This window comes from Oncorhynchus gorbuscha, linkage group LG01, assembly GCF_021184085.1.
Source record: "Oncorhynchus gorbuscha isolate QuinsamMale2020 ecotype Even-year linkage group LG01, OgorEven_v1.0, whole genome shotgun sequence".
Classification (NCBI taxonomy): domain Eukaryota; kingdom Metazoa; phylum Chordata; class Actinopteri; order Salmoniformes; family Salmonidae; genus Oncorhynchus; species Oncorhynchus gorbuscha.
The window spans coordinates 16,517,362-16,543,918 of NC_060173.1; the positions used below are offsets into that span (position 1 = coordinate 16,517,362).

The following is a 26,557-nucleotide window of genomic DNA, read 5'->3' on the forward strand; positions in this document are numbered from 1 at the left end:
ACTTGAATAAGCACTACAGACACATTGATGTAAAGTATTCTACGTGTCTTATTTACATCTGGTTACAATTATGATTTGATGTAATTACTTTGAGCATAGGTTGTACAGCTTTTGGTCATAACACTTTGTATAGTGTGCGAACTGATGTGCTTTCTTTGTCAAATGCACTTTTATTGATTGGCAGACATAGCCTACATACAACATCCTCTCAACAATCAACGAGATATTGCTCTCAATCAACAGCATAATGACTTCTATGAAGTGACCTATACTCTGAGTGAAGACTTTATTATCATCTCTTCATTTTCTTATTTTTTTCAGCCTTGTTATATGAAGGTATACTTGTCATTTTGGGTCATCGTCAATCATGTGACTTTTAAAAAGGAAAACGTGTCTTGTTATTCTGCAGACCTTTATAAAAAGAAGGAAAAGAGAGCCTAGCTATACTCTCCCAAAGCAAAGACTAGTGTTTGCAGATACTGCAGCAGATACTGAAATCTGAAATACTTCACAGTTACTGAAATCCTACATTGCCTACTGATGAGAAGTACCAGGTGTCTTAGACCATTTGAATATCATTCAATTTGATTTCAAAACCACATTTGCTCTTGAGGTATTTGTTTTCTATTTTACATACAGAACATACAATAAACTTGTTACAGCACGTACCTCAAGGCGGAAGGTAGCTTAGCGGTTAAGAGCGTCGGACCAGTAACTGAAAGGTCGCTGGTGCAAATCCCGAGCCAATTAGGTGAAAAATCTGCCGATGTTCCCTTGAGCAGGACCTGTAACACTAATCGCTCCTGTAAGTTGCTCTGGATAAGAGCACCTGCTAAATGAAAACAAACTAAGGGACAGGAAACACAAGAAATAAGGGACAGGAAAAATATATCAATGTCAGTTGGTAGCTCAGTTGGTAGAGCATGGTGCTGCCAGGGTTGTGGGTTCGATTCCCACAGAGGACCAGTAAGTATCAAAATGTATGCACTCACTAATATAAGTCACTCTGGATAAGAGTGGATAAGAGCGTCTGCTAAATTACTAAAATGTAAAATATTGCCTTTCAGATACAACTGTGGGTTCATGATCTTATATATATATATATATATATATGCCATTTAGCAGACGCTTTTATCCAAAGCGACTTACAGTCATGTGTGCATTACATTCTACGTATGGGTGGTCCCGGGGATCGAACCCACTACCCTGGCGTTACAAGCGCCATGCTCTACCAACTGAGCTACAGAAGGACCCCACTGTAGGGTACAATAGGGTTTCTGGGTCATTGTATGGGCCTCATGTTACAATACTAATGATTACACTGTAAAGAGTAAATGTATTGTTTTTACATGTCTGTGCAGAAGTGTTCTATCTACAAACACGATTTCAATCCCCTAGCCTTAACACTGCCAATTTGGCTAATTTTGTTTGAGTTTTAATTTGTTTGGGTTTTAAAGCACCATTACCATTTAATAAATGTTTTATCAAGCCTTTGCTAATTAAACAAAAACATTTCTCTGTTGTTTTTCTAAATCTGGTTTTTGGAAAAGTGACAAAAGTGTGTTACAAAGAACCCTTTTGGAACCCTTTTTTCTAAGAGTGTAGAACAATAACTATTCAATGGGAAATGTTTTACGTTGTTCAAGCTGAAAAATCATTTCCTAACAAACACAATAAAGTTATTATCAAGCATTCTCATCAGTGCATCATGTCACCATCAGGTTTGAGAAGCATATCTACATCCCTCTCCTAGAACAGCCAGCTATGTCCCGGATGTTCCGGCTGCACCTGGGCAACACGCGTCACAGCATCAGTGACTCAGACCTGTGTAAGCTCGCCAAAAAGACAGAAAGCTACTCCCGGGCCGATGTCAGCGTCATCGTATGAGATGCCCTTGATGGTAGATGACCTTCTGACCCCGTGCTCGCCTGGGGACCTGGGAGCCATAGGATTGACCTGGATGGATGTGCCTAGCGACAAAATTCCGGAGCCCATCATCTGCATGGTAAGAAAAACACATTGTCAAAGACTCCAGCCACCCTAGTCTTAGACTGTTCCCTCTGCTACCGCACGGCAAGTGGTACCGGAACGCCAAGTCTAGGTCCAAGAGGCTTCTCAACAGCTTCTACCCCCAAGTCATAAGACTCCTGAAAAGCTAATCAAATGGCTATTTACATTGCCCCCCCTTTTACGCTGCTACTATTCTCTGTTTGTTATCTATGTATAGTCACTTTAACTCTACCTACATGTACATATTACCTCAATTACCTCGACTAACCTGTGCCCCCGCACATTAACTCTGTAGCCTCGCTAATAGCCTCGCTATTGTTATTTTACTGATGCTTTTGAATTATTTGTAACTTTTTATTTTCTATTTTCTACTTATATATTTACTTATATATTTTTTACTTAACACTTATTTTTCTTTTTTTCTTACCTTCTTAAAACATTGTTGGTTAAGGGCTTGTAAGGAAGTATTTCACTGTTGTATTTGGTGCATGTGACAAATAACATTTGATTTGATTTGCCATTCACAGCACAGACATACTCACTGTGTTCATTGACATTTACATTCACAGCACAGACATACTCACTGTGTTCATTGACATTTACATTCACAGCACAGACATACTCTCTGTGTTCATTGACATTTACATTCACAGCACAGACATACTCACTGTGTTCATTGACATTTACATTCACAGCACAGACATACTCACTGTGTTCATTGACATTTACATTCACAGCACAGACATACTCACTGTGTTCATTGACATTTACATTCACAGCACAGACATACTCACTGTGTTCATTGACATTTACATTCACAGCACAGACATACTCACTGTGTTCATTGACATTTACATTCACAGCACAGACATACTCACTGTGTTCATTGAAATTTACATTCACAGCACAGACATACTCACTGTGTTCATTGACATTTACATTCACAGCACAGACATACTCACTGTGTTCATTGACATTTACATTCACAGCACAGACATACTCACTGTGTTCATTGACATTTACATTCACAGCACAGACATACTCACTGTGTTCATTGACGTTTACATTCACAGCACAGACATACTCACTGTGTTCATTGACATTTACATTCACAGCACAGACATACTCACTGTGTTCATTGACATTTACATTCACAGCACAGACATACTCACTGTGTTCATTGACATTTACATTCACAGCACAGACATACTCACTGTGTTCATTGACATTTACATTCACAGCACAGACATACTCACTGTGTTCATTGACATTTACATTCACAGCACAGACATACTCACTGTGTTCATTGACATTTACATTCACAGCACAGACATACTCACTGTGTTCATTGACATTTACATTCACAGCACAGACATACTCACTGTGTTCATTGACATTTACATTCACAGCACAGACATACTCACTGTGTTCATTGACATTTACATTCACAGCACAGACATACTCACTGTGTTCATTGACGTTTACATTCACAGCACAGACATACTCACTGTGTTCATTGACATTTACATTCACAGCACAGACATACTCACTGTGTTCATTGACATTTACATTCACAGCACAGACATACTCACTGTGTTCATTGACATTTACATTCACAGCACAGACATACTCACTGTGTTCATTGACGTTTACATTCACAGCACAGACATACTCACTGTGTTCATTGACATTTACATTCACAGCACAGACATACTCACTGTGTTCATTGACATTTACATTCACAGCTCACAAACATGCTGGAACATGTTGTTTCAACTTACACATCCTGGCATTGCACACTGACTCTCACATTTGTGTAATTGCTGAACTATGCTAATGCTTTTGTTGGTCTTCTCTGTGTCCCTCTGCCCTCCAGTCTGACATGCTGCTCTCACTATCCCCCACACGGCCCACAGTCAACACTGAGGACTTGTTCAAGATCAGGAAGTTCACAGAGGACTTTGGACAGGAGGGCTGAAAGGTCCTAGTCACCCGGGGAGTTCACTTCTCCTCACCCTGTCTCTCCTCCTCGCAAGCCCCATTCGTACATCCTCCTGTCAAAAACAGTAGTGGCTACAGAAGCTACAGTACTACCACACTAGAAACTTGGACTTGTTTGGCTAAGCTGCATTGGCAAGAATGATGGAGCATTTTTACTTCATGCATATTCTTTCCCTGTGATCATACACAGATTCCTGTAGACTAAAATACTATTTCTTTATTTGCCATCCTGCACTTTTTTAAGTTGTTTTTTGAAGTGACTCATTATGATGGAGTGGTGTTGAACCGCTTTGAACAATTACTTTACGTCATTTTCTTGTCTTGTCTTGCATGTGTGTAATTGCATGTGTTTTATTCAGTGTGTAAGTCTTAATATATGTATTTTATGTGTATGATTGCTCGCTTTACTTTGCTTTTAAATTCCTTGAGTATTGACTGACCATAGCTGCACCAGGTTTGCCACTTGTCCCAGTCCACACTAAAGCTACCCCCTTCATTATAGGCAGTGTTCCTTACAGTATTTATGATTATTTATTATATTTCATTTCATCAACATTGTTGTTGTGAATGCATGACTGATGATGTACAGAGCTCATCATTGAGAGGTGTTTCCATTGAAGTATTTCTCTGTATTTTTCGGCATTATATTTTCATTTTGACTGAAGCTCTTTTTTATTGCTGGATTTGAACATTGAAAATAATAGTTCCACGATACACTTTCATATTGTTCCAATACTGCTGTCATGATAGTATTGCTATGTCTCTGTATAATTGGGGGAATATTGGTTGAGTAATACTGAAGTCAGTTTGGGTCCCAGAGGGGTTCTCACTGTGTAACGGCTCTCTATCTCCTCCTCTGACAAAGAGATAGAACAAGGATTGGACCAAAATGCAGCGTGATGATGATTCATGATATTTTAATGAAGGAAAAACTATACATACAGAAACTACAAAAATAACTAAATGAAATAACGAAAACCGAAACAGCCCTATCTGGTGCAAACACAAAGACAGGAACAATCACCCACAAAACACACAGTGAAACCTAGGCTACCTAAATATGGTTCCCAATCAGAGACAACGAGAATTACCTGACTCTGATTGAGAACCGCCTCAGGCAGCCAAGCCTATGCTAGACACCCCTACTCAGCCGCAATCCCAATGCCTACTAAAACCCCAATAAGAAAACACAACAAAAATAAATCCATGTCAAACCCTGGCCTGACCAAATAAATAACGAAAACACAAAATACTAAGACCAAGGTGTGACACACTGCTGTTACACGTAGCCATGATGACCAAGTTACCCTGACTTAATAAAAGACAAATAAAATAAAAAAAGATGTGCTTGTTATTACTTTATTTTAACTTTACATTAAACTTACATCTTACTTTTGCTGTCATACCTGTAAAGAAGAAAATGGCTGCACCTCAAGAGTTACACATTAATTTAATACAGAGCCCATATAATGGAGTTATATAACACATACTACAGAGAGACTGGGGCAGTGTAAAGTAATAAGGCAAAAATAAAAAATCCCAATCCCATCATTAGTTAGGCTTTTTAACGGACACTAGATAGTTGTTCAAATTGATGTTGTTGTATTACTCTCTCTCTCTCTCTCTCTCTCTCTCTCTCTCTCTCTCTCTCTCTCTCTCTCTCTGTCTCTCTCTGTCTCTCTCTCTCTCTCTCTCTCTCTCTCTCTCTGTCTCTCTCTCTCTCTCTCTCTCTCTCTCTCTCTCTCTCTCTCTCTCTCTCTCTCTCTCTCTGTCTCTCTCTCTGTCTCTCTGTCTCTCTCTCTGTCCCTCTCTCTCTCTCTCTCTCTCTCTCTCTCTCTCTCTCTCTCTCTCTCTCTCTCTCTCCCTCTCTCTCTGTCTCTCTCTCTCTGTCTCTCTCTGTCTCTCTCTCTCTCTCTCTCTTTCTTGTTTCTCATTCTTTTTTGAAGAAATGAATTTGTACAAAACTGTTCAACTATTGTCTTTCTATCTCTTTGAGTCATCTACTCACCACAATTGATGCACAAGTGGCAAATCAAATGTGCACTAGCTAGCTGTAGCTTATGCTTTCAGCACTAGGTTCATTATCTGATCCTTTGATCTATGGAAAGGGGTGAGAACCATGAGCCCCCTAGGTTTTGTATTAAAGTCAATGTACCCAGAGCAGGACAGAAACAAGCTGTAATCCAGTTACATCATGGTGCTACCCCAGAGAGTGCTGTTAAAACAATGTGTTTTAATCACAGGAGGTTGGTGACACCTTCATTTGGGAGGACATGGCCCGTGGTAATGGCTGGAACAGAATTTATGGAATGGTATCAAATACATTAAACACATGGTTTAATGCCATTCCATTCGCTTCGTTCCAGACATTATTATGACCCGTCCTCTCCTCAAGAGCCTTCACTGGTTTTGATAAATTCTTTGGTGACGTGAATATATCTAGTATAGCTTTATCTAAAAAGGATTCCTTTTTTATTATTTCACAATTTTTATTTTTATGAAATTCACTGCGGGGGTCCTCCGCTTCCACTGATACGAAATGGAATTCATAACATATCATACGAATTGTAATTCGTAACGTTATACAAAATGGAAGATGGACATCCACAAATTAATACATACCAGAGGTGGGACCAAGTCATTTTTTTACAAGTTACAAGTAAGTCTCAAGTCTTAGCACTCAAGTCCCAAGTGAAGTCCCATGTCAAGACAGGCAAGTCCGAGTCAAGTCTCAAGTCAAGAATGACAAGTATCAAGTCAAGTTTCAAGTTCTAAACTTTGAGTTTCGAGTCCTAAACAAGTCATAATGTGCTCTTCACCAAATGTAGTACTGTTTCATATTTTTAACAAGAGTAATAGTTAGTATATTACATTTACAAATATCTCTATATTTATTACTTTCCAATTAAACATTATATTTCCATGGAAATACATGGGTAGCCATGAGAAAGGTCCAGGGTGATATATTAATGAAGGGATCTGGTGGTTAACTAAGACTCCCTCATGACTTTCAAAACACCATTTGACTTGACTTGTGGGAGTGGCAATGCAAACCTCTTGTCATGGCTGTAAATACTGACACTTATTTGTAAATGGAGTGTATTTGACTGTTTTTCACTGTAATGGTAATGTTACTCTTGCTTACTAACCCATTTTCCCATAGGGATAATATAGGTTGTTTGACCGCATCATGTCTTGTTTCTATTGTACAGTAAACAGTTCTGGGGAAGAAATGGTGGGGCTGAAAGAGACACTCAAACCTGAGTGTGAAGAAGGATAAGTACAAACAAATGAGTGTGTGAATATGCACTCCAACAAGCTACCAAGTTAACCGAAGTTCAACCAAGAGGCCTGTAACAGCAGTTAGTGTAATAACACCGGTTAATCTAATAACTTTTGTAAATGTAATAACTTTAGATATTTAATGTAATAAAACCAGTTAATTGAATAACTTGCCGGATAACGTAATGCAACATGTACATCTTGAACAGATAACGTAATAGCTTTTCTTGCTTAAGGGTCAACCCGCCGTTAAAACAACAACAAAGCGGGGTTGGAGAAATGTAAGCAGGCCTTTTTGACACCTATCACGGTAGGCTATGTTTCATCTTACAACAGCTACATAGAGGCAGTATTTAGTCAAATTTTACAATGTATGCATCAACATTAAACTAATTGGGACACTAATTTGAATTAAAGATAAGATCAAACAAAAGACATGGGTTTATTGTGAAACCTTTCACCTTTGCCTTTCAATGCCTTAGCTTTGAATTGTAAATGTTATATAGAGAACAAAAATGTAAACACAACATGTAAAGTGTTGGTCCCATGTTTCATGAGCTGAAATGAAAGATCCCTGAAATGTTCCACACCCACGAAGAGTTGATCTCTCTACATATTTGTGCACAATCCCTGTTAGTTTCTCCTTTACAAAGATAATCCATCCACCTGACAGGTGTGACATATCAAGAAGCTGATTAAACAGCATGATCAATACACAGATCATTACACACAGCACAGAAGTTTTGAAGGAGTGTGCAATTGGCATGCAATTTGAATGCACAGAGATACCGTGACGAGATCCTGAGGCCCATTATGGTGCCATTCATCCACCGCCATCGCTTCATGTTTTAGCATTATAATGCCCCATGTCACAAGGCTCCGTTCACAATTCCTGGAAGCTGAAAATGTCCCAGTTCTTCCATGGTCTGCATACTCACCAAATATGTACAGATACCCCCAAAAATACTCAAGTAGTACTTTAAAGTATTTTTACTGAAGTACTTTACACCACTGCTGACTGGTTTTCTGATCCACGCCCAATGCCTTTTTTGGGGGATGAATGTGCGCTAATAAAAAAGGAGCCCTTTGAAGTGATTGTTTGACAATCAGATGAAAACATCAAAACTGGTTGTTTTTGCCACAACTTAAATTTACCTGCAAAAACAGCCTGGTCTCATAGACTAGACGTAATACAGTAAACGTAAATCCGGGAAACAAATTAGTACGATATGTTACATTTGGTATGGTTACATAAAACAGATTGACAGGCAAAATCCAAAGCAATGTGGTTGCTCAGGGTGGATGGGTAACATCTAGCAAAGCAAACGTTGAGAGTTCAAATCTCATCACTGACAATTTTTGCATTGTAGCTAATTAGCAACTTTGCAACTACTTACTACTTTCTTAGCTAATTTGCAACTAATTAGCATGTTAGCTAATTCTTCCCCTAGCCCTCACCTTAACCCTTCCCCTAACCATAACCTTAACCCTTTTAGAGAATCCTTCCCCCAACCTTAAAACCCTTTAACCTAACTCCTAAACTTAACCTTAACCTTTACCCTAACCCCTAGCCTAGCTAACGTTAGCCAGCTAGCTAACATATCATAACATATCATACATTTAGCAAATTCCTAACATATTATATGTTTTGAACATGTGTAACATATTGTATGTTTTGAAATTTGTTACATATAACACAAATTGTAATTTGTAACATATAATACTAAATGGAGTGTCCAGGATTTACATACGGAATAATACAAAATGCTCTGAGATCAGGTTGGCAAAAAAGCAGAGAACCATTCACACAAACCGGATACCTGTAATTTGGTTGCAGGGTTTGTGAAAATGCAGGAATCATGACTAGGTCTTTAGGTGTCTTTTATTTTTCCATGTTTGTTTTTTACCCCCTACCCCTTTCAGATATACGAAAAAGCTGGTATAAAAATAAAGGCATGGTAAATGAGTGGGAATTAAGATGGTGGAAGTGGATTGCCGGGGATTGAATCAGTGCGTTGAGCAAAGTTGGTGAAGATGAATGGACAACAGTAGTGTCAGAGAATGGAACAGAAAGGAAACTATCTCAAATTGTCGTGGAGGAATTTGGAACTTCTTGGAATTTGTTTGTTGATTAAGGATGCATATCTGGGAGACGCGTTTGAGGTGTTGAAGGTGGTGAAGCAGGCGCTTCAAGGAGTAGAGTCTGTCGGTTCTGTTTAAAAAAAATAAAGATCTAACTACGCATGTGAAACTTGGTTATGTAAGATTCACTGGAAGAGCTTTAGTTCCCAAACCATTGCCGTGTAAAAATGGTAAAGTATTTGGCCATGTTTCAAGTGTGTCAGACGGACGGAGTACACTGAAGAACGGTGTGTAGAAGGATGACTTACAATTGTGGTGGGGATCATGAGGTCTTAGAGTGCCCTGTAAGGGAGAAGGAGATTGAGGTGGCAAAAGTTAGAGCGGTCAATCGAATCTCCTATGCGGAAGCAATTTAAATGGTTGAGAAAACAAGTAACACCAGTGAACATATGGTAGTCGATGCTCCACAACCTATAGTAAATGTTTGCTGCTTGTCAAAAGACACCCTGTGTGTTAACAAAGTTTATTTTGTGGGTGTTCATTGCCACAGTTATAAACTGTAAGGCTGAAGTGCCAAAGAAGTCAAAGAAACTGGACATTATTGTGGCTGCGGCAGAAAAGGGTTTGGGACATCAGGAGTTTACATCGGAAGACTTGCAAGGGGTACTGGCGCCGGGAGATGGCCCACCTTCCCAGGCTCCTCTTGAGGCTGTGTCGGGATCAGATCTGTTGTTTTTAACAGAAAAGTAGTTTGGTTTAGTTTATTTATTTATTTTGGTCATTTGCAGTGGTGGAAAAAGTACCCGATTGTCATACTTGAGTAAAAGTAAAGACACCTTATCAGAAAATGACTCAAGTAAAAGTGAAATTCGCCCAGTACAATCCTACTTGAGTAAAAGTTTTAAAGTATTTGGTTTTACATATACTTAGTATCAAAAGGAACTGTAATTACTAAAATATACTTAATTGGGGATAGGGCTGTCTACTGCCCCCGCTGGAGTAATTGCGTGCCCATAGTAAACATAATTTTTTTTTGTCAAAAGTTGCTAATATATGCAAATAAAAAATATTATTGAATAGAAAACACTCTAAAGCTTCTAAAACCGTTTAAATTATGTCTGTATGTAAAACAGAACTCTCAGGGCAGTCATTCTCCCAAACTCTCTCTTGTCATCAGAAAAGTTGGCCCAACTTTGACGTCATCGCCACCACCCTTCCCAAGCACTTACAGGTCTGGGAACAGTCTCTCTGTCTTCAGCGCGATCTCAGCTTTCAATGGGGCTTCTCACTGTGAGAATCGCGCGCTCACGAGAGTTTTGGTGGGCAGAAACCTTTCGGTCACGCGAAAAAAACAGGTCACGGCACCTCAGTACCTCCAGGCTCTGATCAGGCCCTACACCCAAACAAGGGCACTTCGTTCATCCTCCTCTGGCCTGCTCGCCTCCCTACCACTGAGGAAGTACAGTTCCCGCTCAGCCCAGTCAAAACTGTTCGCTGCTCCGGCCCCCCAATGGTGGAATAAACTCCCTCACGACGCCAGGACAGCGGAGTCAATCACCACCTTCCGGAGACACCTGAAACCCCACCTCTTTAAGGAATACCTAGGATAGGATAAGTAATCCTTCTCACCCCCCTTTAAGATTTAGATGCACTATTGTAAAGTGACTGTTCCACTGGATGCCATAAGGTGAATGCACCAATTTGTAAGTCGCTCTGGATAAGAGCGTCTGCTAAATGACTTAAATGTAATGTAAATGTATGCACGCTCTGCTCCGGTCCTGTCTTTTTTCCAAGATCGATTATACAATGCATGCGTTTCTGTTCGTCCTCACGATTGCTGTACACCTTTATAACATGTTAAAGCTTGATTATGAACTTAGTTTGATAAGTTTAGTCGACATATAATATGTAAGTTTGACGTTTTGGTGCGCATCCACTTGACTTCTGGCTACATTTCAACCGAAATGTGTCGTGTTTGAGAACCGAAAGACACAGACTGCAAAACTAAACGCTATTTTTGGTAAGTATAATTCCTTCCAGGTCTTCTGATGGAAGAACAGCAAAGGTAAGGAATATTTATGTGGTAAATTTGGGTTTATGTGGACTCCAAGATAGAGGAGCCATAATGCTACTTTTTGAGCGCCAGGTTGGGGCGAGGAGAGGGACGGAAGGTATACTGTTACACATACAGTACCATTTTATTTTACATTTTATATCTAAGGATACCCAGGGGCAAGCTCCAACACTAAGACAATATTTACAAACGAAGCATATGTTTAGTGAGTTCGCCATTCACACAATTATCAAGAGAACATCCCTGGTCCTCCCGACTGCCTCTGAAATTGAGAGGAATTTAGGCTTTCAAGGAAAATGCATGGAGTAAAAAGCACATAATTTATTTTGGAATGTAGTGAAGTAAAAGTTTTTTTTAAAGTACAAATATAAATAGTAAAGTTTAGATACCCTCCCAAAAATCAGTTTTTTGGAATCCAGTAGGTGGCGGCATGCACACTAAATTGTGCAAATGCAATATACCAAAGAAGAAAATGATCAGCGGGATTTTGGTCTGCATATGAAAAGGATAGGAGTGCGTGCACTCTCCCATGTGTTTTTGGTTAATAGAGCCGCAACGAGTTGTAAGGCGCTCTTCTATATGACGTAATACATAAGGCTAAACCCGATCATGGGGTGTGGCAGTTGCCTACCCTATCGTGGTTTTCTGCATTCACAGTAATTAACATGAGTCTGAGTGTAGCCTATAGTTGTTTAGTCCATTATATACAGCTAATTCAGTACACCGTTGGTATGTATCCATTGTTGGTTTGCAGCTTGTGTTTTTAAATGTTCAGTGTTATGTCTGTGTGACATTTTGTCTGTAGTATTTGAAAATACAAATCAAAGTTTCAACGTGGGTTATGAGGGGCAGGCAGATTGGTGATTACAGACTGTAGTTTAAATTGGTCTGGGTTCTATTGTATATGGCTTTTATCTCGTGTGGGCTACTTTGCAAGTACTTAGCACATTAGGTAACTTTTACCCTAATCATTTAACCTAACCCTATCCCCATTGTTTCTGGAATAGAGAAGGTTCTACCTCAACAACAAACGTGTGTCTACCAATCATTTAAAAGCCACCATAGCAGATAGGACTATTAAAGGTGTCTTCACACAATAGAGTTAGGACACTTGACTCGAGAGGATGTCAGTCCATCTCTGAAACCTGTCAAAAATAACTTGGGTGGCATTAGTAATTGAGGAGGAGCAACTGAAATGGAAGATTCTGCCTCAGCATAGGACACCTTCTGTACAACTCCAACTTTGTTGGGTAAAGACTCCGCATCAAAACTCAGCAAGACAGACAGTGTCTTCTCTGTTTCATCATGCTCTCCATTGGGTCTGCGTCGAACCAAACGGTGGGCATCACATACACCGGGAATCTTCAATTTCAGTTGCTCCTCCTCAACACTTAATACTAGTGATGCACCGATATGACATTTTTGGCCGATATCTGATATTTCCTTGCCCCCCCCCCAAAAAACGATACCAATATTTAACTTTTTAGTGGCCTTTTAAGCATTCTAGTACAGTTAAATAGTTAACACACACACACATGGATGCAGCGGTCTAAGGCCCTGCATCTCAGTGCAAGAGGCGTCACTACAGTCCTTGGTTCGAATCCTGGCTGTATCACATCCGGCCGTGGTTGGGAGTCCCATAGGGCGGAGCACAATTGGCCCAGCGTCATCTGGGATTGGCCTGGGTAGGTTGTCATTGTAAATAATAATTTATTCTTAACTGACTTGCCTAGTTAAATAAAGGTTATACACACACACACACATACACACCACACTGACCAAAAAGTTATATTGTTGGCATTTACGTATGTCCCCATTACCAGTAAAACATAATCAAAACCTATTTCGTCGACTTACCTACTGTGCTGTTTCGTTGTTCAAAGTAGCGGTCTTGGTGGCAACACAGTAAAGAGAGAATGCCACCGAATCGCTTGTTCACAGCCTGTGTCGGTAATTTTGCTGAGCAGGTGTTTCAATGCCATGACAGAGGGTATCACGTCTGCTGCAGGCGCAGTTGATGAGCTTATTTCTCCAGTCAGTTGTTCGAATGGAGATAGCTAGTGTGTTCATGTTTCCAAGTTTCAAACATGTTGAAATAGCAGCAGCAGTATGACAACCAGCACATTCATGAGCATGAAATATGACATTCTTCAGTACGAAATCCTCAAAGACCCACTGTGCTGTCAGACTCAGCATGTACATGGAGCTGATATCGCTGGTCCAAATGTCAGTCGTGAATCTAATAGCAGTGACGCTAGTATTGTGTACCTCTGGTAGGGCAACCTCTGAAAAATAGTGCAATTTGTAGTGTGTACTGGTGCTCAACCAGTCGGCAAAAGCCAACATCGCCAATGACAGAGAATGGTTGATTGTCAAGGGCAATGAATTTCTTTATCTTGGCGTTAATGGATTTCGCCTTTGAGTTGTCTCGCTGAAATGTTCTTACTCTTTCAATTGACTGCTCTACTTGTTGACTGCTCGATCCACACAGCAGACATTGTGGGCTAGGTTAGGAATGCTGTGTTGCACGTGTAGCGCAACATTTTACATGGCATCATTACGTCACGTACCTTCGTTATATAGGTATGCACATCAGCTTTGACATCGGTTTTGCACATCAGTGTTTATCTAGACATCAGGCCAATGTCGATGTTGGCATTTTTAGCTAATATCGTCCGATTCTGATATCTTCATGGATTTATATCGTGCATCCCTACTTAATACCACCCGAGTTATCATTCCTTTCAATGGTGCCCTGCTCCAAAGAGCAAAGCAAGACACAGTTCTTGTCCCTAGGCGTGTGGTTCGGAGTGCCTGTTCCCTCTGGACGGAAGAGTTCACTTCGAGTTACTTTCAACATTTCAACAGTCCCCAACCTCTTCTCCACCCAACCTGACACCACATATGGATACACCAGAAGCCAAGGATCTGTTGTCTGCAAAATCTCACATCAACTGAGACAGAATAAACGTTATTATCATTGGGATAAGGCTCAACCTCTGCCAACTTCACCACACCTGCCACAGCAGGTCATTTATCCTTAATCTTGTCAGATACATTTTTGTCCGACCCTTTGAAACTTCAGCTGCCATCTTGTCTCCAGCACTGACCTCCCCAAATTGGCAATTTTAAACAAATTTAACATTTGTACATTCAGTGTAAGTTTCATATGTGCTGAGAATGTTCCAAAACCAAGCAACCTGCCCCATTCCCAGAAAGTTGTGGGAAGGTTGTTTGCAAAATAACCATAGGACAACCACGTTCTCCCCAAACTCTAAGAAACATCTTAGAACATTTTGTGCTAGCTGGGTGTGCTCTATAAAAGAGTAGGCAAGGCTGGCATTGTTATGTGGAGCAATGGAACAGCCCTGCATTTATTTAGATGTGTTTTCTTGTATCTGTCTGTAGTGCTATCGAGCGATAACCCATAGAATATTGTATAACTATGACTGAAAAATGCACTATATATACATAGGTATGTGGACAACCCTTCAAATTAGTGGATTCGGCTATTTCAGCCACACCCGTTGCTGACAGGTGTATAAAATGCAGCACACAGCGATGCAATCTCCACAGACAAACATTGTCAATAGAATGGCCTCACTGTCACAACTTCCGCCAAAGTCGACTCCTCTCCTTGTTCGGGAGGCGTTCGGCGATCAACGTCACCGGCTTTCTAGCCACCGCCTTTCCATTTTTCATCTTTCCATTTGTTTTGTCTTGTTCCATACACACCTGGTTTTCATTCCATAATCATACTGAATGTATTTAGTTTTCTGTTCCCCTACTTGTCTTTGTGTGCAATTGTTTATTGTTTGATGGTGTTTTGTCTGGCGCTATACTTTATTATTGTTTCCGTGTTATTTTGGCATGTTGATTTTTCATTATGTCATTTGTGGAACGGAATTAAAGTGCGCCTACTTATTTCACTCTGATCTCCTGCACCGGACTTCGCCTCCCTTATACACACCTAACACTTACGGAAGAGCACAGTGACTTTAAACGTGGCATCGACATAGGATGCCACCTTTCCAACAAGTCAGTTTGTCTCCTAGATCTGCCCCAGTCAACTGTAAGTGCTGTTATTGTAAAGTGGAAAGATCTAGGAGCAACAACATCTCAGCCGCAAAGTGGTAGGCCACACAAGCTCACAGAACGGAAGCCTCGATTGCTGAAGCATGTAGAGCGTAAAAATCATCTGTTCTCGGTTGCAACACTCTCTACCGAGTTCCAAACTGCCTCTGGAAGCAGCGTCAGCACAATAACTATTTGTCGGGAGCTTCTTTAAATGGGTTTCTATGGCCTAGTATCTGCAAACAAACCTAAGATCACCATGTGCAATGCCAAGCGTCGGCTGGAGTGGTGTAAAGCTTGCCGCCATTGGACTCTGGAGCAATGGAAACGCATTCTCTGGAGTGATGAATCATGCTTCACCATCTGTCAGTCCGATCAACAAATCATGGTTTGGCGGATGCCAGGAGAACGCTACCTGCCCCAATGCATAGTGCCAAGTGTAAAACTTTGGTGGAGGAGGAATAATGGATTGGGCTAGACCCCTTAGTTTAAACATTATGGACACCTGCTCTTTCCATGACAGACTGACCAAGTGAATCCAGTTAAAAGTTATGATCCCATATTGATGTCACTTGCTAAATCCAGTTCAATCAGTGTAGATGAAAGGGAAGAGACAGGTTAAATAAGGATTTTAAAGCTTTGAGACAATTGAGACATGGATTGTTTGTGTGCCATTCATAGCGTGAGTGGCCAAGACACACATTTAAGTGCCTTTTGAATGGTGTGTGGTAGTAGGTGCCAGGTGCCAGGTGCACCGGTTGGTGTCAAGAACTGCAACACGGTTTCCCGTGTGTATCAAGAATGGTCCACTGCCCAAAGGACACCTAGCCAACTTGACCCAACTGTGGGAAGCTTTGGAGTCAACATGAGCCAGCATCCATGTGGAATGCTTTCAATACCATGCCCCGACTAATTGAAGCTGTTCTGAGGGCAAAAAGAGGGGACTCAATATTAGGAAGGTCTCCTTAATGTTTTGTACACTGTGTGTTTCTCACAAGCAATATTTTTAATATCCATGTAATGTCTTGAACATCTATTATGCTGACTAATGATTTTCCTCTTTCTCTTGGCTGTCTCTTCCGCAAAGAATGTATTAGTTATTCTATGACAGATTTATCATCACAATGTGAAAGACATTTCAAACTGTTCTGTGCATCCCATGACTGTTGTCAAACTGTGTAGTGACTCTTGTATTCCCCTGAATCTTGCTTTGTTTGAGGCTGATTTTCAGTTCTGCTCAAATAAATATGATTTGTTATGACAAAGGCACTTTTGACATCCACACTCCTGTAATGATTTCTTTCCTATTATGCATTGTCACATTTCCCAGTTGGAAGAATATCACTTGGCAAGGCTGCATTGGAAAAAATATAATTTGTTCTCCGTAACTCAACAGTAGAACAGTACAGTAAGTGAAAGTGTTGATGAACCGTGATAGGTGGATGGTAATTTAAATGTTGTTTAGGTGCGGTGTTGTGCTTTGTGGTTGGCAGTAACCTCACTTCATCTTTCTGTTACTCTCACACTACTCTTGGTAACTATTTCAGCTCGGCTAGAGATTACCAGCAAAGGACTTTTGGTAATACGTAATGTAGGATTCTATCAATCTCTCTAACTAACTTTTTTTCTCTCTGTCAAGGTGTGAAGTGCATGGTTTCTACAAGGTGGCCAATTCAAAAGGTAAGATTACTGGATCAGATCTGATGCCTGGTTACATTCAGCTCACTGAGCTTCTGATACCACAGTTCACTGAAAATAATGTAATGACTCCATCTATTGGTTTCTTGAGGCACAACCACAATATCCATCCTCTGTAAAGATAAAATCAAAGTTTGTTGGTGGATTACAGTGAGATGCTTATTACTAGCTCCTAACAATGCAGTAAAAGGTTAATCAAGTATACAAATAAAATAAAATAAAATGTATTTATATAGCCCTTCGTACATCAGCTGATATCTCAAAGTGCTGTACAGAAACCCAGCCTAAAACCCCAAACAGCAAGCAATGCAGGTGTAGAAGCACGGTGGCTAGGAAAAACTCTCTAGAAAGGCCAAAACCAAGGAAGAAACCTAGAGAGGAACCAGGCTATGTGGGGTGGCCAGTCCTCTTCTGGCTGTGCCGGGTGGAGATTATAACAGAACATGGCCAAGATGTTAAAATGTTCATAAATGACCAGCATGGTCGTATAATAATAAGGCAGAACAGTTGAAACTGGAGTAGCACAAAGATCTCCGCCATGGCACAACCCAAGGGGGGGGCGCCAACCCAGACAGGATGACCACATCAGTGAATCAACCCACTCAGGTGACGCACCCCTTCCAGGGATGGCATGAGAGAGCCCCAGTAAGCCAGTGACTCAGCCCCTGTAATAGGGTTAGAGGCAGAGAATCCCAGTGGAAAGAGGGGAACCGGCCAGGCAGAGAAAGCAAGGGCGGTTCGTTGCTCCAGAGCCTTTCCGTTCACCTTCCCACTCCTGGGCCAGACTACACTCAATCATATGACCCACTGAAGAGATGAGTCTTCAGTAAAGACTTAAAGGTTGAGACCGAGTTTGCGTCTCTGACATGGGTAGGCAGACCGTTCCATAAAAATGGAGCTCTATAGGAGAAAGCCCTGCCTCCGGCTGTTTGCTTAGAAATTCTAGGGACAATTAGGAGGCCTGCGTCTTGTGACCGTAGCGTACGTGTAGGTATGTACGGCAGGACCAAATCAGAGAGATAGGTAGGAGCAAGCCCATGTAATGCTTTGTAGGTTAGCAGTAAAATCTTGAAATCAGCCCTTGCTTTGACAGGCTAGCACTGGAGTAATATGATCAATTTTTTTGGTTCTAGTCAGGATTCTAGCAGCCGTATTTAGCACCAACTGAAGTTAATCAGAATGGAAAAAAAACAAGAAGAAATCAAGAAATGTCGGCACAAATTAAATGAGCTAACGCCCCAAATAGCACTATAACAGTATAATCCAAATGCAATTTGTGTATTTACACACAATATACTAAGAATATACAGCAGTAGATATATTAGACTGACAGAAGAATCCAGTATATCCATAAATATGTGGTGAGTATAAGCAGTGTAACTAAAATGCAATGTACAGTCATAGAAAAGTGCAGGCTACTCTACCAGGTGATAGTCGGAGAGGGACAGTGTCTAACGTTCAGGTCAGGGTACTGGGCGGAGGCTGGCTATTGGTGAGTGTTTAACGGTCTTGGAGATGGAAGCTGTTTACAGTATCTCAGTCCCAGCTTTGATGCACCTGTTCTGAACTCACCTTTTTAGATGGTAGCAGGATGAACAGGCTGTGGCTCGGGTGGCTTAAGTCCTTGACTATCTTCTTGGCCTTCTTGTGATACCAGGTGCTGTATATGTCCTGGAGGACAGGCAGTGTGCCCCTGATGATGCATTGGGTTGACCCCACTACCCTCTGGAGAGCCCTGCAATTGTCATGCGGAAATACAGCCCAACAGGATTGTCTCGATAGTGCATCAGTCTGTTATATCTGGAGTATTTCTCCGGTCTTATCCGGTGTACTGTGTGAATTGAAGAATGCTCTCTCTTCCTCTCTTTTTCGCTTTCTTTCTTTCTTTCTCTCTCCCTCTCTCTCGGAGGAGGACCTGAGCCCTAGGACCATGCCTCAGGACTACCTGGCCTGATGACTCCTTGCTGTCCCCAGTCCACCTGGCCGTGCTGCTGCTCCATGGAACCCTGACCTGTTCACCGGACGTGCTACCTGCCCCAGAGCTGCTGTTTTCAACTCTCTAGAGACAGCAGGAGCGGTAGAGATACTCTGAATGATTGGCTATGAAAAGCCAACTGACATTTACTCCTGAGGTGCTAATCTGTTGGACCCTCAACAACCACTGTGATTATTATTATGCTGGTCATCTATGAACATCTTGGCCATGTTCTGTTATAATCTCCACACGGCACAGCCAGAAGAGGACTGGCCACCCCTCATAGCCTGGTTCCTCTCTAGGTTTCTTCCTAGGTTCTGGCATTTTTAGAGGGTTTTTCCTAGCCACTGTGCTTCTACACATGCATTGCTTGCTGTTTAGGGTTTTAGGCTGGGTTTCTGTACAGCACATTGTGACATCAGCCGATGTAAGAAGGGCTTTATAAATACATTTGATTGATTGATTGGTTTGCGGTTTCAACAGGACAATGTCCCAACACACCTCCAGGCTGTGTAAAGGGCTGTTTGACCAAAAAGGAGAGTAATGGAGTGTTGCATCAGATGGCCTTGCCCCTCCAATCACCTGACCTAATTGAGATGATTGGTGATGAGTTGGACCACAGAGTGAAGGAACAGCAGCCAACAAGTGCTCAGCATATGTTGGAACTCTTTCAAGACTGTTGGAGAAAAGGGGGGTCGCAAATCAATATTAGGAAGGTGTCCTTAATGTTATGTACACTTAGTGTACACGTCCATGTTCCCAGTCACCTTGCCGTGGTTAAATGTGGTGGTTCACATTTTCAGTTTTGCTCGAATGCTGCCATCTATCCATAAAAAAAAAAAATAATTCTGGCATTATTACTTGCAGAGAAATAACTTTGGGAAATTAGATTGGCGGTCACTCACCTGACTTGGATCTTTTGTTTGAACTTACCGAGGAAACCCCATTTATCCAGGGTGCCAACATTGGTGCCAGAGAAGAGGGAGGAGAAGTAGGGTTCCTGTCTTCAGAGGATATTACTCACTAACGTTCAGTCCCTGGACAATAAAGTACACAAGCTCAGGATGAGGATCTCCTTCCAGGGAGACATAAGGGACTGTAACATACTCTCTTTTACGGAATCATGGCTTTCTAGGGATATAATGTCCCTGTTCATACAGCTAGCATGGTTCTTCGTTCATCGCGAGGACAGGAAGCAGGAACTCTCTGGGAAACACAGGTGGAGGGGTATGTCTCATGATTAACTACTCATGGTGTGATTGTGGTAACGTAAAGGAACTCAAGTTCAGTCTCCCGATCAGGAATACCTCATCAAATGTCGAGGGGAAGAGATGTCCTCTAACCCCAGCTTCCTTATTCCTAGCCCCAGGCAGCCCCCATTATTACAGTGGCCGCCCCACCCAGTCACTCCAACCTCCGGAGACCCAGCTGAGAGTCCCAGGTCACTGGTCACCAAACGCCACAGGAAGCTGCTGCTAAAGAGTGGTTCTCTAACCCCTAGTGGCGCCCCCACTGGTGAGGAGTACCATCGGTTACAGGGCATGGCCCAAACCCAGGTGTCCAGCCGCCACCTGCTGAGGGAAGTCTGCTCCAAATACCAGCCTGGTGTCACAGAACACCCTGTGTCCTGCCTTCAGGTGTTCCGTGTCTTCGTGGAGGACTGGCATTGTAACTATAGTGGTTAATTTCATTTACAGTACATGTCACTACAGTACGTGATTTACACGTATAATTGTATTTCATTGCAATTCATGTTCAGGGCTGATCTAGAGGTCCCCATGTCCATGTAATTTGATTCATTGTGATCTAAAAGGTAGAACACGTCTGAAGTCAGAACTCTGAGGTGCTAGATGCATACAGCCCCAGATAACTATTCATATATATTTTTATTAATAATAGGTCAGGCCTTCAATACTGTGAGGTGCACCGCCCACAACGATGCCCACTTCGCCAACCAGCTCCGCCGACTGGACTCCTATGACCATGCGGGCGTGGCAGAGCGCCTCTGCTCCTACACCAAGGTCCTCTTCGTATGGGAGCCCTTAGAGGGGCTGGTTTCGGCCCTCCATGATAAGTTTGAGAGCTCCAACTGGTACTACCATTCAGCGTTCGGCAGGCCCATCATCTCCCGGTACCGGGCCAATGCCTCACTCTCCGCCCTGAGGACCGGCGCCGGCGTCACCTTCAGGGAGTTTGTCCAGTACCTGTTGGATGTGAGGCGGCCCGTGGGCATGGACATCCACTGGACGCCGGTCAGCCAGCTCTGCAGCCCCTGCCTGCTGCACTACGACTTCATTGGGAAGTTTGAGAAGATGACGGAGGAGGTCAACTTCCTGCTACTGAGCATTGGGTGCCCGCCAACGTCAAGGCAGAAAGGACTGCTTCCACCATTGCTCAGATGTACTTTGAACAGCATGGACAGACAGGGTCTATGACATTTACTACATGGATTATCTAATGTTTAACTACCCCAAGCCCTTTCTGTACCGAGGTACTGGCTGGAGTGCCAGGTTGAGATGATTCATTTGAGATTTATTAATATGAACACTACGGAAGAGATTGTAATCTTGCGGGACTTGAATAAGCACTACAGACACTGATGTATTTCTTATTTGTGTCTGGTTACAATTATGATTTGATGTGATTACTTTGAGCATAGGTTGTACAGATTTTTTTTCTTCTCAAATTCATCATATCTAACTCGTAGTTAGTCTTGTCCCATTGCTGCAACTTCCCTACGGACTCAGGAGAGGCGAAGGTAGAGAGCCATGCGTCCTCCAAAACACGACCCTGCCAAGCCGCACTGCTTCTTGACACACTGCTCGCTTATCTCGGAAGCCAGCCGCACCAATGTGTCAGAGGAAACACCGTCAAGCTGGCGACCAATTGTGCGCCGCCTCATGGTTCCCCTGTCACGGCCGACTGTGACACAGCCTAGGATCGAACCTGTTTCTATAGTAACATCTCAAGCACTGCGATGCAGTGCCTTAGACCGCTGCGATGCAGTGCCTTAGACCGCTGCGCCACTCGTGAGGCCCCGTGGTTATACAGCTTTTAGTCGTAACACTTTTTATAGTGTTAAAACTGATGTACTTTTTGTCAAATGCACTTTTATTTACTGGCATACAGCCTACATACAACATCCTCTCAACAATCAACAAGATATCTCTTTCTACTTGTTTTGTATTTTGCATGCAATAGACTTGTTAGAACATATTTCTAAAATACAGAAACACAGGGAAAATATATAGAGTTGAGTGGCATAACTGTATAATATCTCGGTTCATCACATATGGCTTTCTAGATGTATCTGACGGTTCATGATATTTGAATCTGTTGGTAATGTACATTGAAACATATGTTTGAGGTTTTCTGGGTAATTGTATGGGCCTCGTTACAGTACAGATGATGACACTAAGTGTAAAGAGTTAATGTACAATTGTTCTACATGTCTGTGCAGAAGTGTTGTATGACAAATTATTTAAATCCCCTAGCATTAACACTGCCAATATACATGTATATTTTTGTTTGGGTTTTCAAACACCATTACCTTGATTAACAAGCCAATTCAACAAAACATTTATTTGTTGTTTTTCCACATCTGGTTTAAGGAAGTGACAGAAATATGACAGTTTTAATTCATTTCAAAATGTTCCGTGTACAATAGAGCCGTGTCTCACTCCCCTAGTCCTGGGGGGCTGCAGGCCCCCTCCCCCCAGTGTCTGGAGGGGGGCACTCTGCTGCCTTGTATTGGAGCATAGGAAATGAGAAGATATATTTCATTTAAGCTATCAGCTCTTAGGACATAAAGACAACTGATCTGTTTCTTCTCTTTCCACATCCTTCTCACATCAGACATTCAGCATAAAATTCATAAATTAAGAAAATGAACTGCCAGTGCCTGGGGTGACTTTGCCAGCTATTTAAATCTGTAAATTCACAACATCTTTCTCATACGTCATCTAATTGAACTAACTGCAGGGTTTCTTTTAAGTAGTAAAAAGAGAATTGTATGTCCCAAATGACACCCTATTCCCTATCTAGTGCACTACATTTGATCAAAGCCCTATGGGATCTGGTCAGAAGTAGTGCATTATAAAGAGAATAGGGTGCCATTTGGAACAGAGACAGAATCAAGTCCTTCTGTTGGTTTGCACTAATGCAGAGTAAGACACATGCACAGCATCACCCTGGGGCAAAAACAAATGGAATAGCAGGATTTAACACTGGAGTCTTGGTGTCGAACAGACGTTGTGTGTATGGATTGCTCTATTTCCTAGTTTGATTAAACCGATGAAGAGAACACATGACTTTCATGTAAAAAATACATTGGAAATTAATAAAGAAATGTATTTTATGTCCATTCCATCCTTCTCACCCATAGCTTCATAAGAGAGGAAATGCATTGGGCAATGCTTGAAATGGTTCAGTTAGACGAGCCTATGATTATATTTCAGGTTCATTTTTATGCCAGATATTATTTTGTTGTGTGCTCTCAAAATGTTTTGTCATGCATCCTTAGAATATTAATACAATTGAGAAAAACTAGTTGACAATAAATCTAAAAATATAGGAAATTTATATCTGTGCTGTATACAGTACCAGTCAAAAGTTTGGACACATCTACTCATTCAATAGTTTTTCTTTATTTTTACTATTTTCTACATTGTAGAAAAATAGTGAAGACATCAACACTATGAAATAAGATATATGGAATCATGTTGTAACTAAAACACTTGTTAAACAAATCAAAATATATTTTATATTTGAGATTCTTCAAAGTAGCCACCCTTTGCCATTGTGACAGCTTTACACACTCTTGGCATTCTCTCAACCAGCTTCATGAGGAATGCTTTTCAAACAGTTTTGAAGGAGTTCACACATATGCTGAGCACTTGTTGGCTGCTTTTCCTTCACTCTGCAGTCCAACTCATCCCAAACCATCTCAATTGGGTTGAGGTCTGTTGATTGTGGAGACCAGGTCATCTGATGCAGCACTCCATCACTTTTATTCTTGATCAAATAGCCCCATACACAGCCTGAAAGTGTGTTGGGTTATTGTCCTGTTGAAAAACAAATTATAGCCACACTAAGCGCAAACCAGATGGGATGACGTATCACTGCAGAATGCTGTGGGAGCCATGCTGGTTAAGTGTGCCTTGAATTCTAAATAAATCACTGACAGTGTCACCAGCAAAGCCCCATCACACCTCCTCATCCACGCTTCACGGTGGGAACCACACAGATCCTCTGTTCACTTGCTCTGCGTCTCACAAAGACACGGCGGTTGGAACCAAAAATCTCACATCTGCACTGTTTCTGTGTTTCTTGGCCCAAGCAAGTATTCTTCTAATTATTGTTGTCTTTTAGTCGTGGTTTCTTTGCAGCAATTCGACCATGAAGGGCTGATTCACGCAGTCTTCTCTGAACAGTTGATGTTGAAATATGTCTGTTACTTGAACTCTGGGAAGCATTTATTTGGGCTGCAATTTCAAACTCTAATGAACTTATCCTCTGCAGCAGAGGTAACTCTGGGTCATCCTTTCCTGTGGAGGTCCTCATAAAGCCAGTTTATTCATAGTGCTTGATGGTTTTTGTGACTGCACTTGAAGAAACTTTCAAAGTTCTTGAAATGTTCCAGATTGAGGGACCTTCATGTCTTAAAGTAATGGACTGTTGTTTCTCTTTGCTTATTTGAGCTGTTCTTGCCATAATATGGACTTGGGGCTATCTTCTGTATACCACCCCTATATTGTCACAACAGAACTGATTGGCTCAAAAGCATTAAGAAAGAAAGAAATTACACAAATGAACTTTTAGCAAGGCACCTGTTAATTGAAATGCATTCCAGGTGACTACCTCATGAAGCTGGTTGAGAAATTGCCAAGAGTGTGAAAAGCTGTCATCAATGCAAAGGGTGACTACCTTTTTTGGTTACTACATGATTCCATATGTGTTATTTCATAGTTCAGATGTCTTCACTATTATTCTACAATGTTGAAAATAGTAGAAAAACCCTGCAATGAGTAGGTGTGTCCAAACTTTTTACTGGTACTGTATAGCAATTTCCCATTCGTTTTAGATATTTTTTCTCAATTGTATTAATATTCTACGCATGCAAAAAGGGACTTCACAGCTGTTCAAATCAGTTTATTGATTGTGTACACAGTTTAGCAGATGTTATAGTGGGTGCAGCGAAACGCTTATGTCATTAGCTCATAGCAATGCAGTGAAATGTCAAACAAGTACACAAATAATCAAACATTTGGAATTTCTCTGTGCAATGCTGTGTGCAATGGAACACAAAGTGGTGACCATATGGATCGATCATGCTGTGACCAATTTTGATGGATTACAACAGATTTGAAATTGGCCTATATTTTGTTACCAATAGCGTACCAAACTGAGCTTGTGTTTGAGGAGTAAAACGGATCTGCCTGCAAGAGCTGGGGGCAAATATCTCCATCTAACAGTGCACAATAATTGAAATGGTGCATTTGACCGGAGGCACCTGAAAGGGGGCCTTTTGCAATGACATAATGCATGACGATAGATGTAATTTGGCTTCAATGCCAGGGGGATGTTTGATGTTAGAATATTAGCTATTGGGGACAGGGGCGTCATGCACTCAAAAAATTGAATGGGGCACAAAGTACGTGAGAATGACCGGGTGGTGATCCGGTCCAGAAGTTGGACAATTGTTCATTTTTCAAACACCTGAAACAGCTTTTCCTTCAATCTAGAGCCGTAATGAGTGTGGTTAATTCTAAGTTAAAAAAATACAAATTTTCTGCATATCTAAGCATACCTATTGAACTGTGAATCCTCCTCACTGGTGGTTCTTTTTAAGAAGAAAATAAATATGCTTCTCTGCTCAAATCTGAGTAAAGGATTGAAAGAAATCTTATTCAGTACATTTAGTTATTGCTTGCTTTTCTAAAGTCTACCATGTCAGCAGGCATGTCAGCTAAGATAGTTAGACAAGCTAGTTACTCTAATTTGATTGAGAGCCTGAAATGGCTTCTTGATAAATAGTAATTAAGTTGGGAACCTATGTGGGCTAAAGCCAACTTTCTAAAATTGATAGGTGACTAGTAGTATTACAGAGAAACAAACACATCTTATATATTTATATGTGTGTATATATATATATATATGTGTGTTTTCACATGTGTGTGTGTGTGTGTATATATATATATATATATATATATATATATATATATATATATATATATATATATATATATATATATATATAATTATTATTTTATTATTTTCTTAAACAGGACAAATCTGAGGGGGCACGTGCCCCATTACCCCTATGGGCATGACACCTCTGATTGGGGCCAGAGAAGAGAATA

General features: G+C 41.2%; 3 protein-coding genes across 3 annotated transcripts in view; all 3 read left to right on the forward strand.

Moving 5' to 3' along the window:
- Positions 1-1,510, forward strand: part of LOC123998426 (carbohydrate sulfotransferase 8-like) — a 131,153-nt gene extending 129,643 nt beyond the window's left edge. The window contains exon 5 of the mRNA XM_046303503.1: positions 1-1,510. This exon is cut by the window's left edge and continues 792 nt beyond it. The gene's annotated coding sequence lies outside the window, so the exon portion shown is untranslated.
- A 148-nt stretch (positions 1,511-1,658) lies between these two features.
- Positions 1,659-4,716, forward strand: LOC123998566 (vacuolar protein sorting-associated protein 4A-like). The gene is given in 3 exon segments (XM_046303571.1): positions 1,659-1,895; positions 1,897-2,005; positions 3,887-4,716. Coding segments are annotated over 3 exon segments (342 nt in total). The 5' UTR covers positions 1,659-1,764; the 3' UTR covers positions 3,989-4,716.
- A 15,228-nt stretch (positions 4,717-19,944) lies between these two features.
- Positions 19,945-21,910, forward strand: LOC123998622 (carbohydrate sulfotransferase 8-like). The gene is made up of 2 exons (XM_046303704.1): positions 19,945-20,864; positions 21,096-21,910. The coding sequence occupies exons 1-2, from the start codon at positions 20,528-20,530 to the stop codon at positions 21,629-21,631; spliced, it is 873 nt and encodes a 290-aa protein (XP_046159660.1). The 5' UTR covers positions 19,945-20,527; the 3' UTR covers positions 21,632-21,910.
- The last annotated feature ends 4,647 nt before the right edge of the window (positions 21,911-26,557 follow it).

Bases quoted from the DNA above. Each gene is read 5' to 3' on its own strand.
- LOC123998622 (XM_046303704.1), top strand. From the start codon at position 20,528: ATGTCCTCTAACCCCAGCTTCCTTATTCCTAGCCCCAGGCAGCCCCCA. The intron at 20,865-21,095 runs GTAACTATAGTG...TATTAATAATAG, and splicing joins CTTCGTGGAGGACTGGCATT to GTCAGGCCTTCAATACTGTG.